Consider the following 13,704-nt stretch of genomic DNA (forward strand, 5'->3'; position numbering starts at 1 on the left):
GGACGCTCGGCGTCTTTTCTCTGAAAACGATTACTTTGTCATTTCGGTCTGAAAACGCATGCAGCCGCACGCCGCTGTTCTCTCGTCGACGAAAGTGAGGGTGCTTCTTGCTGGGAGCCAAAACGGGCAATTTATTGTGGGAGTGTCTGTGCAGCTGTTCTGCTCTCTGGTACCGAAGGGAGAAAAGGGAAAAAAAGCAAAGAAACGATCCCACGGGGGACGATGCATGCTCGGTCTCTACAGAACATTCACAGCAGCGTCGTCTCAGCGGAAAGTCGCAGGAATGTTTGTGGAGCTGCAAAAAGAGGCGTACCAGAGCGTGCGTGTCTTTTTCTGGATTTGCCGTCTTTCTTGACAGGTCAAACAGCGAACACGGACTGTACGGGATCCTCAGAAACAAATCCCTTCTCTCTGGGGGAAGGGTCCAGTTCGTCACAGCAGATTCCCTGGGCCGGCAGCCTACAACACACACGAAAAAGTGCGAAGCAGGGTCGTCTCCAGAGTGAAGCGTAAACTGATGTGCTATGTGCTTCGTCGGTCACCAGGATGCAAAAGAAAAAAGCGTACAAAACGGCGGGAATCATGCAAGAGGAGAACCAAGGGGGGGAACTCCCCAGAAAAATAAAATAATCCAGTCTCAGAAACGACCACTCCCAGGACGATGGTGCTTATCATACGAGCATCTGAGGAGTCGTTTTCTCTCACTGCCATTGGAGGAGTGCGAAACAGGACAGGAAGCTGAAGCGAGACTCTGGGCAGTGGCAGTATTACGCGTGCGAGAGGCTTCTGTTTCGTTCGGGTAACTAAGAAAAAGAAGACTTCTCAACTCTGACCACGTTCCTATCGGGTGTGCGCGACGCTTAAAAATCCAGTGCTGAAAATGAATATGATATTTGCACCGCCTGCATGAAAACGTTAGCCTCTCAAGTATGCGCTAAGAACCTCAATGCTTCATGCACTAAACATGGTGGTCATGTAAAGCACAATTTCGATCCGGTAAAAAAACACCTTGCAGCTACAACCTGGTAGTCCAACTCGTAACGTGGACTCAGAAAAAGCTTCGTCTGCTTCTAATCGCGTAAGGCGACTTTTGGCTTGCAACCTCGACGAAAAGCATGTTGCCAAGACCTCATGTAGCCTTGGTGTGGTAGTTTGTTTGAACGAACTTGAACAACAAGTTGTTTTTTATCGAAAAACCGTTTTCCGGAGGCCTGTGCCCAGCCCACAACGGGGAAGCACACTGGCTGCCACAAAAAAAACGTAGGGGCAGTATTTGGCCCTTCTACTCAATCGCGGTCTGAGAGACAACGAAATCAGACACAGGTGATTCTCCGACGGTAGCTGGTTGCCATTGAAAAGAATCGCTTTTTCTGCCCACAGACAGCGCCGGACTGATGCGGAAACTGTGTAGAAATCCACAATCGGCAAAACGAGGAACAGAAAACAGAAACTGCAAACACAACAATCATTACGGATCTGCTCAGTGGGTAATATACACTTGCCGATTCCCCCTGCTGCATCGACAGACGAACGCAAGATTGCCTTTCCACCATCGCTCAATAGGGGAATATGGCAAAAACCGGGTTGAGGTGCTTCTGCAGCACAGTACGTGGGAAAGACAGTCTAGAAACGCCGCAACGCAGCACGCAAAGCTGGCCACAAAACTGAAATTCCCGTGTCAGGTTGTGTTGGTATAACCAGAACAACTGCGAGACCCCGGTGCATTGCTTATTCATCTCAACAAAGAAAAAACACTCCTTGAGCCCGCAGGACCTTTGCAGGGCTTCACCAAAGGACAAAATCACCCAAAGTCAGGCAAACGATCAATGAAAACTAGAGGAGTCCAGCATCCACAAGGTTACCAGCGGAAAGAAGAAAAAGCTGTCAATCCCGACAGTTTCTTGAGAGTTTCCCAAACACGTTCGGATGTCTGAAGGGGCCCAGTGCATGCGCCGCTGTATGACTGGCGCCAAGAAATATGGAGTCTTTCCGGTGTCCTCTCTTCATGTGTGTTGCATCCGAAACTCAAGATTGGACATGGAGGGGATAAAGCATGTCCAGCAAGCATGCTTGGACGGACAATGCAAGCTACCGTATTTTCTAGAAACAGGGCGCATGGGGACTGTGTATGAGAAGGTCTGCCACTTAGCGCCCAACAAAATCTCGTCATCAAATGTGCACTGATGAGAGTGCCAGCAAAATCGTTCCTATGCTAGCAAAGCCGGTCGTGGAACGGCTCGCGGTGTTGACCCCCAATATGAAGGTTGCCCACTTGTGCGTGCGCTTGTCTTGCACTCGGAAACAGAAATAAGGGCTTGTTCCTGGCTCAATGTAGTTCTTAGCAGGGAACTGGAAGAAGTACATCGGGCCAACGGCATTCCAGAGGCCAAATGTGTAAGGGAGGACGGGGAACAGTTCATGCCACGTTACCGTTCGGCTAGCATCGCAGTCTGACATTTCCTCATTCGGCAGGTAGGCGTCGGAAAATAACGTACTGGGGTCTAAGATGTGGGCCTCACTCTGGGTCTTAATCAAGAGCACAGAAGACGGCGTCATGGTGAAGTTGTACAGCAGGTACGTGGACATGGTGTCAGGCAAAACCACTTCTCGGTTATACTTGGGCATACCCTCGCCGCTTAATTGACGGAAATGCATACCCTCCCTTATTCGCAGGAAGTCCATCTCAGTGTTCAGCTCCAAGGCATGTTCTGCACTTGTGGAAGCGAAGCCGAGGCTGTCAGTGAATTGCCATGCTTGCTCACTCGGGAAGACAAGCATACTCAAAATAGATGCTGTGCTGCATAAAGTTGCAAAACCCGGGCTCCTCCTGTCAAAACGAGAAGCGATCCTCCTTCCCGACATTATTGCATTCGTCTCTCTCGTTGGTCATGCAAAAATTCAACGGTGAAACTCTCGCCTTGCTGGACGCCCCTTCGCGCAGCCTCTCACTCTCGGTTGTGAGTCCGTGCCAGTGAATCAAGAGTATGGAAAGGGCAACAGATGAGGGACTTCTCCGAACTCCCACTCTACGGGCAGGGAAATCACCGAAGAACAAAGTCACTTGGCATTTTCCGGACGCTCAGTCGAAAAGCTACAACAACGGGGGCACCTCGGGCATGCGTGGGCACAATCGTTAGGCCGGCGCCTGAGGCCATTAATTATTGAGAGAAAATTGGCGAATCGGAAAAAATCGAGGACAACATCGACGCGGTGTCCTACACAGAGGCGAGACGAAGGTGTTGCCCTTGTTTAAATCTGCACTGAACAGACAAACCGTCGCAGAAGTGGGCTCAAGAAGGGAACTTTACCTCTCAAGAGACCTCCAACGACAGCACACTTCGAGCTAACTGATGCCCCCCTCCTGTCGTTCACGCGGTGATTAAGAGACACGGCTAGTTGTTCTTGGAAGCCACCGGATGATGCTACGGGTGCCGGAGAAACCGTCCACGCAGTGGGGGTTCTGAGAAGAGTGTCCTCCGCAGCGATGTGCCGATCCCGTCGACTTAACAGTGTACTCCTCTTCCTCGCAGAATAGATGCTAGTACTTTCGTGCTGTTGGCCCTGGAGCCTTCACTCTGGAAAGGTCGCTAAATTGAGACACATGCTAGAAGGGATGCGTGTGCACAGGCGTACAAGTCTGCACGAGGGGTTGGGCCGTCTCGTCGTTAAAACCCACCAAGGCACCGCGCTTCTGCAGAAACTTAAAAAGTTAATGATGGACACAGATGTTGGCTCACTAGCAAACAAGCCGTACTCTCTCATCCAGCCGTTCACCGGAGACACGGAGAGGCGCGTATGGATTTTGCCGGCCGAAACTTGCCACATATGTCTGTCGACACCATCCCCACTCCAAGGACTAAAATATTGGTCTCAGTGGAGACCAGTGATCACAAAAGCCAATGATGTTATTCTGTTTCTATTGGTTTGGTGCAATCCCTCGCGTTCACTGGCGGCACTATCTCATTTGTGCGGCACTCTATACAATCAACCTCGTCAGATTGTCCGTTGCAGCTCGTCTCTAGTCACTGATCGACACGAAAATATCTTAATGGCTTCATCGTTCAATATCGCCTGTTCCTGTAAAACACAGGATATCCAGGGTCACCCGCTGCCAGACCCCGGGAAGATAAATTTTCGAGTGGTCGTTCCTCTACCGAAATGATCTAGACGAAGGCCGTACAAATTCCCGCGGGCCCTGTCTCGACAATGACAGGCAACACTCGGGAAACCCAACACGGCGGATGATCGACCACGGTCGCGTCGATGAGAGACGTTACGCAAAGATAGTGTGTCTCGGAAGTTTAGGATCTGAAAGATCCCGAGAGATTTAAAGCACACCGATACGAGACAAGGTGTGCCCAAAATAGACTCATAGATGTATTAGGTGTTCTCACGGTGTGTTTAGCCGTTTTGATTCGAACGTCGTCTCCCCTAATCTCTTGGAAGCTGTTGTTCTCGTGTAGATGTTCTTGTTAATGTTCTTGTTAACTAGCCACTCGAAACAAAAATGTCGCAGTGGCGTGTCCCTTTCAACACACGTGAAGTGTGAGGCTCTTCTCGGTGAAACAAGAAAACATCTACATAGCGAATGGGTAGATGAGAATTAGTTACCATTTTTAACGGTTCTCACCGACCTTTCCAAATTTCATGCGAATTTCCTCGAACAGAAGTTGGTGGCAGCAGATTCTTAATGAATGGCTCTTGCTGTCACTCGGTTAACCAAGTATCCTTCGTGTGAACTGTTTGGTCGAGGAATGAGGAATACCATCTTCATTCACGCCTGCTTCCTGACCCTCGAACGTGCGCTGGCGCTGTTCTATCCGATAGTAATCATCAACGCCATGGATATAAGTCTACAAATTTTAACGAACCCGTGAACTATACAGTTGTCACTGTGTCAAAGCCCTATGGTTCACTCAGGTTCTCTTGGAATATGAGGGGATTCGACCGCCATCACCTGAGAGTCTAGTTCGATGAGGTGAATAAAAGTGGAAGAAAGAACGTAGCGGGATCCGTGTTTAAGGCAGACACACAGAACATCAGTACTTTGCAATCGGTTTTCTTGTAGCATGTACAGGCCACAGCTATCACCGTACCGAGACTGAGTCACCGCTTTGAGTCTTATAGAAGGATGCAGGTTTTACCGTGCCATTCGGTAACCGCCACCCACTCAAGTCGCGCTGGGGGCAACGCGCTTCCAGCTTTGGAAGCTTCTTGCGCATCTCATTTATCGTTCGTAGTTTAATCAACGCCGCTAGTTACAGTTGACCGTCCGTCTTAACTGTGTCACACTGCCGGAAAATGGCATTTCTTTGCCCACTAAAATTCAGGTTAGCCAGACTGGCGCTATGGGTTCTCTGCGCACTATTGGTAGCAGTTGACGGTCTCGTACAAGGTTCAGACACAGTTTCAGCCGCTGTAACAGTAGTGCTGAATTCGCGACAAGAAACGAGAAGCTTTCGGGAAGACGTGTGGTTGCATAGTGGAGACGCATTTGATTTGATTGATAAGACAGGTGGTGCAATGATTTATCCAACGACGTATTCCTCGCAAGCCTTCCGGTTTATAAACGGGAAGTGTGATGTATCTCAGCCCGTCAACTACGTTGAAATTTACCTAGATATCGATAAGAACCATGTCTTTTGGAACAAGAAGAGTGCGGCTTCACATCCTAATGTAGACAACGGCAATCCGAGCAAAGGGAATCACACGCCAGTGCCCACCAGGTACAGGTTCACAAGCCCTTCGTCGGATGAAACCGTTCCGGACTTCTGTTTCATATTCGTTATTCCCCCTTCCTCCTCTGAAGTGGGGGAAGTGTCCTCCGAGCTACCCCAGTCCGATGTACATGGACCTGGTGGTACCGTCGTAGAACATTCGTACGGTTCTGCGGACATCTCGAAGATTTCACTGCAGGGTAAATCTTCGCTATCGAGGAAAGGGACTACAGAAGAGCAAAAAAGCCCTCACACCGTTGCCAAACACACCATCGAAAAGACTGAAGAAGCACCACAGAGAAGGCTTCATCCAGACTTTGCCTTCGACGAAGATCCAGATGAAAATGAATCCGAGGACACCGTTTTTGCCATCATCAACGACGAGGAACGCGCCTACATGTTTCGTCGCCTGCGAGCTGTCGAGGCAGACGAACTCGATTCTGAGCTACACGGCCACATGACAACTCTAGTCGTTCATTCTATCCGCGGCAAAAGGAAAGATCATAAATTAAGAGGCGCCCACAGTGCGTAAATCGCGGCGGTAGACTACCCTGTTAGTATACCTCCTCGAGGCGAAAAATCGGAGAAATCCAGTCTTTGGGCGTCAGAGGATCAGGCATCCAGGATCCTGTAGCTACAATCCGGATGTACTATCGCACCTGCGTAACAGAGTCACCATTTCGTGTCAGGACAGCTACCTGAGAAGCAGGCTTTCTTGCGTGGCTGCGGTGTTCTCAAATTAGCCGCGTTTGCAGCTAAAGAAGCGGCAGTGTCTCCCGTGGTAACGTTGGACAGTTTCGCGGGTGTTACAGCTTAGCCATTGTAGTTCTACGTGTCACCTGCGCAGGTGACGCACTAGAAGAAACAATTTAGTTCCCATTCGTTTTGTGCAACGGTCGAGAGTGTGACGAAGAAGAGTGCCGTCTAAAGGCTTTCTGGAACTGGCTGCATCATAGGTATTTAGCTGGAAATCTCTGCGAACATACCGACATAGTTTCCTGGCTGACAATGCTAAGAAGCCAGGTCAAATCCGCAGATTTTGAAGAGCATCACGGTGGCAGCTGTAGGTGGAAGATTGGGATGGCAAATGAACGAAAGCTTCAGACGTTAACACCCGAAATGGTCCTGTTTAGGAACAGTGTTGAGGAAGGCAGGGACCACCGCCACGCACGAGCGAGCAGTCATCGTGCCTTGCTTGCCTCAGTACGCGACATTTTAGAGGTTAGAAACAAGAGATTACCCGATATCGGCGCAGGCAGAGGGGCAGGCGCTGCCACAGTCCCGAATGCCAGCGTTTGACTCTACGTTGGCAGTTCCAGTTCTAAACACTCAGGAGGCGATATAGTATAAACAAAGCGCACCAGTTTGTTTGGCGTGTGTCTCTGCGTCATCAATGGCAAAGCACGTGTGCTTTTACTTATCTTACAACACGCCCGTTGTGTTTGAACTCGGAAGACTACGCAAAGGAAAGATTCGTTTTTGAATGTCACCAGGGAATTATTGCCTCACGTATCGACGTTTTACAAGTGCCAACAACGACCAAAACTCTTTCATGTGATACGACATTCAAATGAGAAATGCCCGTGGTTCTTCTTGGCAGCTGAATCACAGCAACGCGAAGTCGAGTTTACTGGCCGACGCAAGTGACCTTACTTTAAGATTACTGCTAGACATGATGTCTCAGTTGAAACAACTGAACCTAAACTGGTGAAGTCGTAGTGCATATCCTACGACCCTCAATGACGGCCTAGTGCGACGCCAGAGAGATTATTATGGCTGCAAACATTGGTACACGGTGTGGAACAGAAAGCAAGGACTCACACAAAATTCGGTGTTAGTGGCGCTGCTAGTCGGCAACATTCCAGGAACGAAGAAGATTCATTATCTTGTTTCCCGGACTTCGTGTGTGGAGTGTAATGATTAGATATTCGGGCGAGCTCGCTGACACATTATATGAGGAGATTGAGGCGTGTATCAGTGCCTACGGTGCCTTCAACCGCATGTTGTCGCTCTTTTGTCTCATCGGGTCCGCAGGAATACATCGTACTATTCAGGGCACTGTTCGCCAATGTAATGCATGCCAACTACATCACAGAAAAGAATGGCTTGTTGGAGATCTAGTTGAGTTTAGATATCAGGCCTCGACGAAGGGGCACAAGCACATTCGTACAGAGGGTTGGGCCAATCTAGTATGAGAGAAAGCAAAAGTGAAGAGAACTGTATGGCGGTCAATTTCTCGGCATCTCACATAACTGAAAACAGGATACACCGTGGCAAAAACGCTGTGGCTGTGTACCAGCGGTGTGAAGTTCTGCTCTTGGATACCTCTTAGGATCACCTGAGAATTCTCGTAAAATCTACCTGAGTGAAATACTTGACTAGCGTCTTCCACACCAACACATTTTTGGGTGCACCCGATTTCCATTTTGAATGCAGAATAGCTATGCGATTCCGAGCACCGCAGTTGCCCCACACGTCAGAAGATTCCTGCAGTGGCTACTTTGTTTGAGTCAGCACTTGTAACAGCGGCCCCGCCAGCATGCTGATTTGAACCTCTAAGTTGATCTTTCGAAATTGTCAGCTCTAGAACAGCAACACCGGGTCTGGATTTGTACTCTCTCTCGGAATTTATGATTGGCGTCTGACCACGCCTGCCTCAGCGTAAATGAAAACACCCAACGAAAGAAGAGGAAGCTGTTGAGCGTGGACCTTAGCAAACGCTACGCAAAATGGCGTCCCCTCAGCTGGCACCTTTAGGCATGGCCCCTTCCCTCCTTTTGATTGTCGTGGCTGTTCTCGGAAATTTAACGTGCGAGGCCAACTCGGCTTTCCAGCGTGACACTGAGGGCGGGAGTACAGCAAATGCACACTTCACTGTCACAATTCCCCAAGTCGGGATTGCTGAAGATGAGCGGCACGAGGTGTTTCTGGAAGCGACCAAGAAGCTCAAGATCATCGATAAAACAAGAAAAGCCATTATCGACCCAGCTTCCTTCGCTGAAGAGGCATACAGCTACTCGGCGGACACCAAAAAATGTAATGTTACAAAAAAGGTGCCATACAGTACCATGTACCCGAAAGTTCCAGCAGGTTACACGTACTGGTCTTCCCAAGTCGCACGAGTGCGGAGCGTCCTAGATTCAACCTACACATTTACAAGCCCAGCCGCCGAGCACGTGGAAGACAGGGTCTCATTTTGCATCATCCTCAAGGTTCCAGAAGGAAACGGAACGAGCGTACGAAGCCGTACAGGACTCGCCTCGTTCAACAAACAAATGCAGAGTCGCAAGGAGAGCTCGCAGGTCTACGAAGCAGAGAACCGCTCAAGTGTTTCGTCGCTGCTACGGAAAGGACGTCCCAGTAACGACACCCAAAAACAGCTCCAACAAGCGAGCCAGAACAGAAAAAACCTGTCTACACAGATCGAAATGGAAGATTCACTAAAGACGATCACTGTAGTCGTGCACTCGGGGTCGAGTGCCCGGGCTGTTCTCAGTGGAACTTTGATGGTGGTCCTCGGAACTGCATGGCTCATCCACTAAAACCAACGAAAAAAAGATAGCAACCGACACGTCGACTCCTTCTCGCAAGTCACTTGTCTGTAGCGGCTTCATACAATTCGTCGTCCGATGCAAGGATGTTCACAGTTGTTCCTATCGTGCATGTATATGCATAACAGTCACCCCTCCAAACGACTGGGGAAACTGGTGCAGACGCGGAAACAGAAGCCCTGCGGCTCGGTAGAAGCAACGTCAGCTGACAGCAGCTATTTTTGGCGCATGTGTTTTCCAACTACACGAGGACTCAATCGATTTTTGCCAAATCAGCGTTATTGCCACTTCGTGCGACGCAACGACTGAACCTGTTGGTGTCCATTGCCAAGAGTCGAAACTGAAGTTCAGCGACTCAACATTAAAATCTGTCGAACCACAGTTCTGCTGTTGAGTTGTCACGTATATCTACCCAATGCGACCCGCATCCGTGCTGAATTGTCAGGCTTTGGTGCACTCGCAGGTCCTCGGTTGGATCTAGAGATATCCAGAAAGAGCCACCGTGGAGCCGTGGTCTGTGTACCTCAGAGTTCACTACGTAATTCCCTAAAATTAACATGGAAAGCGATATCCTTTTCTGTAAGGTACACTGGAGGTTTCTCTTGTTAGTAATTCGTGTTACAGAGCACGTGTCTCGCCAGATTTCGCTTGGACCTCTTCAGAGCGCACAAAACATCGTCCGCGCAGAGAGGTGGGAGCTACGCACACATAGCTGCCGAGACAGATGAAATACAATTCTCCGCGATCCTCTGTATTTCAGCTGTCGAGTGTACAAAGCACCCCGTACCCTCTCGTAGCGAGCGATCGTTTCTCACACACGGATTACAACACGGCCGTCGAGAGTTCCGAGTCTTTTAAACAGAACAAGTAGAAGAGAAGAAAATGACAGAGTTTGCTTCTGCTTCGTCACACACACTACTGACATCCTCACGGAAGGTCAGGAGCCGCGCGACTTTGAGGCAACACGACTTTCTTTGACTGACGTTTACTCCTTCTTGTTGGAGGAGTTGCCAGTGCGGATCAACTTCTTCATCTTCTTGTTCGCAACCTTCAGCAGATCCGGGCGTCTCTCTGCGACAGCCTTCATGACCTTAGACATCTCTTTCTTGCTCTTCTTGAACTTGCGAACCTGGACAGCCCTGGTCGGCTTCCTGCACGGAAGCAGCAGCAAAAACGCCACAAGAGTGTGCAATGCGGAACAAAGAAGAGACACCTCTGTGTCGCAGTGTCCGTTTACAGAACCCCTACGGTTAATAATGCCAACGGCACAAAAGTGGGCATCCGTCGTCATTCGTGTGCTTTAAAAATCAGATCTCGTTTCATCTCAACAAACAGCGGGGCGGGGGGGGGGGGGGGGGCGGGCAGGCTGATCAACGCCACACCGCCACCCGCACGATCGTTGTCGGAGCGGAAGAAATCCAGATCCGCGTCCTTCACACAGTAAAAAACTCGGCACTGCTTTTCCACCAAAAGCCTGTCCTCTGAAAATAAAAAGTGCACCTGTAGAGGCACTTCATGAAAGCCTCGGCTTTGTTTTCACATGTCACGAGTGACTCTATCACAACAATGGACGCGAGACCCTCGCGCTCAAGCCCCAATTCCTCCCAGTCAATTCGTGTCTACACCTATGTAGAATCTATTCCTCTAAATGTAAGCTACAAAAAGGACAGAGGCATGTGGATGTATGCGCACGGAATGAACCACAATGGAGCCTACGTGGCAGATTGAATCGCGATATCAATGCCGGGAGAAAGCCGCAGATACGAGAACACGCAGTTTTCTACACCAGTATGACGGAATCCCCATTAATCACACACAATACTGCGACATCAAGTAGCTCTCTGTACAATCCCCTTCCCATACACATCGAATAAAGACTGATTTGGCACAAGTTTCGTTGAGTGCCTAACCACAACGATATCTTCGCTGCGTACGCGCCGTTTGAGTCAGTCGCTCTCCGGGCTTCACGCGAACATTCAAGTACGGAAAACGGGCAGATGTTCTTTATTTTTCCATGTGTTCTATCCCAGCAAGATTGCTGTCGTTTTGAGTGAACGTGAATCAGTAATTCGGCCGTTCGACTCTCCCGCGTAGCCCCACGCATGCGGTTGAAAAACGAGGCTAGCGGATCTCCCGTGTCGTCAAGTCCCGATGTACCCGAGTTTTCGCTTTGCAAACAGTTCATCTTTCTCCACTTTTCCATCACGAAAGGCTGCATTTACCTCATGGCGCGGGAGCACTTCTGCACGGTGACGAGAGCGATGCAGCCGTTGTTGGCTCCGTGGCGGTTCAGACCCAGGGGTTGCTTGTGGGCGATTCCGGAGTACTTCAGCGTGTTCTTGTTCGTCAAGTTCATGCGCTCCGCGGACAACGTGATTCCGTTGAATTTCCGGATGAAGCAGTGGTTGCGGCGAACACACTGCCACAGAAGCTCGGAGGACACCATTTTCCCAAGGTTCGGATTCCTGTGCTGTTCCAGCTGGGGGAGGATCGACCTCGCCAAAGAAGCAGAGAGACACAGTAGGCACAGTGAAAAAAGTTAAGGAGGCAGTCGGAGCGTGTGAAACGCAATCCCGCCGACGGAGAAGGCACAATTACCCAGAGCCGCCAGTGTCGACGGGCCTCTCTCGCCCGCCGCCCCTCGCGATTCACCCCCACAGCGCGAGGGAAGGCGAAGTGCATGCAAGAAATCCAGTCTCGACAGCTGAGAGACCTTTCCCAGATATTTCTGCACCAAGACTGAGCAAAACACCGCACGCGTTGGAAAATTTCAGTCTGCGTCGTTTGAGAGGGAAACGGTGAATAAGGTGTTCGGATTCAAAGGCAAAGATGGCTTCCTTCAGGCGAGTTTGGCGCCACCCTTTGAATCTGCCTCAGCCCGGTAGGCTGGCTGCGCAGGGCATGCGTTGCGTTTCAGGACAGTTGAGTGTCCTACGCCAGCACGCAGCTTCCTTGGTTCACTTGCTCCACGCTGCTCCTAGAAGGCTCTACATAGCTCAGCAGTGTATAAGCTGCGGTTCAAGAGTTGCTTAGTTTGGTTACCCTGACCACGCTTTGCTCAAACCAAGGAGCAGAAAAAAACAGGTTGTCTGCGTTTTGCAGGTTTCCTTACGATTCCTTCGTTTTGCGAGCTGTCACAACTCGCGTTCAGGGTACAAAGCTCTAGCCGCTGGTGCCTGCACCTCACAACTGCAGTCGTATTCAGTCCCTTGGGTACTCTAATGTCTCTGCTGATTCGATCTGAGTTGTCCAGTTCTGGACCGCGAACCACTGGTGCAGACATAGTATCGAGCTGCCATGTTGCAACGGCAGTACGGATTCTGAAACAAAAATTGGATAAACTATTTAGCGGGATATCGGGTGGTGGTGGTCACGCGAGCTACATTAGGGTGCCAAGGATTGCCAGTAAAAAACAAGGCAAGAAAGAACAACGCACCGTACACTCTTGTCGCGAGAACCGTTCTGAACAGTTTCTTGCTATCACTGTAGTTGATTCTGGAAGGTACCGTACGCTCGATTGGGAGCAATCGATAATCGGGGCCTTATGGCAATCCGAGGGCTGCTAACGTAATATAATCTAACAATATTTGTCACTAGCAGGTTTCTGGTGTAACGCCCCGTTTTTTATAATAGGTAGGCCACATGGCTTCGGGCACTTGAGATCATGTCACTGGCGAGAAGGGAAGTGTGTTTCAGACAGAAGGGGCCTCAATCTGCTGGCGTAGATCGTGAAGAATGTATTGATTGGATCCAAGATCTATTGTGCTTAAAATAACCACCATGTTGAGTGCACTGGGTTTAGTGGTGACCAGCGTATACTTGGAAAAAAAAGGCCAGTATTCGTACTAAGCAATATATGGCCCGCGGTCGCTGTCATTGCACGGTTTTTACTTCAGTATAGACAAAGGGCAAGAATCTCTTATGCGGAAGTTCCTCCCTCACCTAAAAAAGAGACAAGCACGCCAAAACCGCAATAACATTATGAACAAACACTCTGTTGTTTGCGCAGCTGGAGAGAAACGAAGTACAACAATGTCAGTGGAACTACGAAAAGGTGGAAACTAGAGAATATAATATCACTCAACCTCATAAAGATGTTGGAAGACACGCATCCAAGCCTCGACACCCCTCGGCGCATTTCTGCACATAATAAAAGCCTCAGCGGATCTTGGAAGCAGCCGTATGTCAGGAAAACCAAGTAGAGCTTTACAGCGTTGTCCAAGCACCGTCAGCCTTCTGACACGGAGGTCTATCATGAATGGTGCAGAAAACAAGAGAAACTCTAGGAAAGCGACTTACATCCGTCTTTGAGGAAACAAGAGAAGCGAGAATATCTCTCGTCCGAAAGAGATCTCCACCATGCTGATCTCTCCTCTGTCTTGACTTTCCCGATTTTCAAAATAAAGCAGATCTCAAAGACCACCGCTGCGAATGCA

The 13,704-nt window shown here is 49.6% G+C and overlaps 4 protein-coding genes across 4 annotated transcripts; 2 read left to right on the forward strand and 2 right to left on the reverse strand.

Moving 5' to 3' along the window:
• Positions 1-1,158: 1,158 nt before the first annotated feature.
• On the reverse strand, positions 1,159-3,733 carry TGME49_229220 (hypothetical protein). Its single transcript, XM_002367825.1, has one exon. It carries the CDS (start codon positions 2,860-2,862, stop codon positions 2,170-2,172), a length of 693 nt encoding a protein of 230 aa, XP_002367866.1. The 5' UTR covers positions 2,863-3,733; the 3' UTR covers positions 1,159-2,169.
• Positions 3,734-5,268: 1,535 nt separating this feature from the next.
• TGME49_229230 (hypothetical protein) lies at positions 5,269-6,249 on the forward strand (the record flags this gene model as incomplete). The annotated part of the gene is made up of 1 exon (XM_002367826.2): positions 5,269-6,249. Exon 1 carries the CDS (start codon positions 5,302-5,304, stop codon positions 6,247-6,249), a length of 948 nt encoding a protein of 315 aa, XP_002367867.1. The 5' UTR covers positions 5,269-5,301.
• Positions 6,250-8,446: 2,197 nt separating this feature from the next.
• Positions 8,447-9,259, forward strand: TGME49_229240 (hypothetical protein; the record flags this gene model as incomplete). The annotated part of the gene is made up of 1 exon (XM_002367827.1): positions 8,447-9,259. One exon carries the CDS (start codon positions 8,447-8,449, stop codon positions 9,257-9,259), a length of 813 nt encoding a protein of 270 aa, XP_002367868.1.
• A 778-nt stretch (positions 9,260-10,037) lies between these two features.
• On the reverse strand, positions 10,038-12,098 carry RPL28 (ribosomal protein RPL28). Its single transcript, XM_002367828.2, has 2 exons — positions 11,491-12,098; positions 10,038-10,419 (listed from the first exon to the last, which is right to left on the reverse strand). Exons 1-2 carry the CDS (start codon positions 11,712-11,714, stop codon positions 10,254-10,256), a joined length of 390 nt encoding a protein of 129 aa, XP_002367869.1. The 5' UTR covers positions 11,715-12,098; the 3' UTR covers positions 10,038-10,253.
• Positions 12,099-13,704: the final 1,606 nt, after the last annotated feature.

The sequence above is a fragment of the Toxoplasma gondii genome, chromosome VIII (genome assembly GCF_000006565.2).
Source record: "Toxoplasma gondii ME49 chromosome VIII, whole genome shotgun sequence".
NCBI classification, from domain to species: Eukaryota; Apicomplexa; class Conoidasida; order Eucoccidiorida; family Sarcocystidae; genus Toxoplasma; species Toxoplasma gondii.

Bases quoted from the DNA above. Each gene is read 5' to 3' on its own strand.
- TGME49_229220 (XM_002367825.1), bottom strand. From the start codon at position 2,862: ATGTCGGGAAGGAGGATCGCTTCTCGTTTTGACAGGAGGAGCCCGGGT.
- RPL28 (XM_002367828.2), bottom strand. From the start codon at position 11,714: ATGGTGTCCTCCGAGCTTCTGTGGCAGTGTGTTCGCCGCAACCACTGC. The intron at 10,420-11,490 runs GTAAATGCAGCC...GCTTCCGTGCAG, and splicing joins AAGTGCTCCCGCGCCATGAG to GAAGCCGACCAGGGCTGTCC.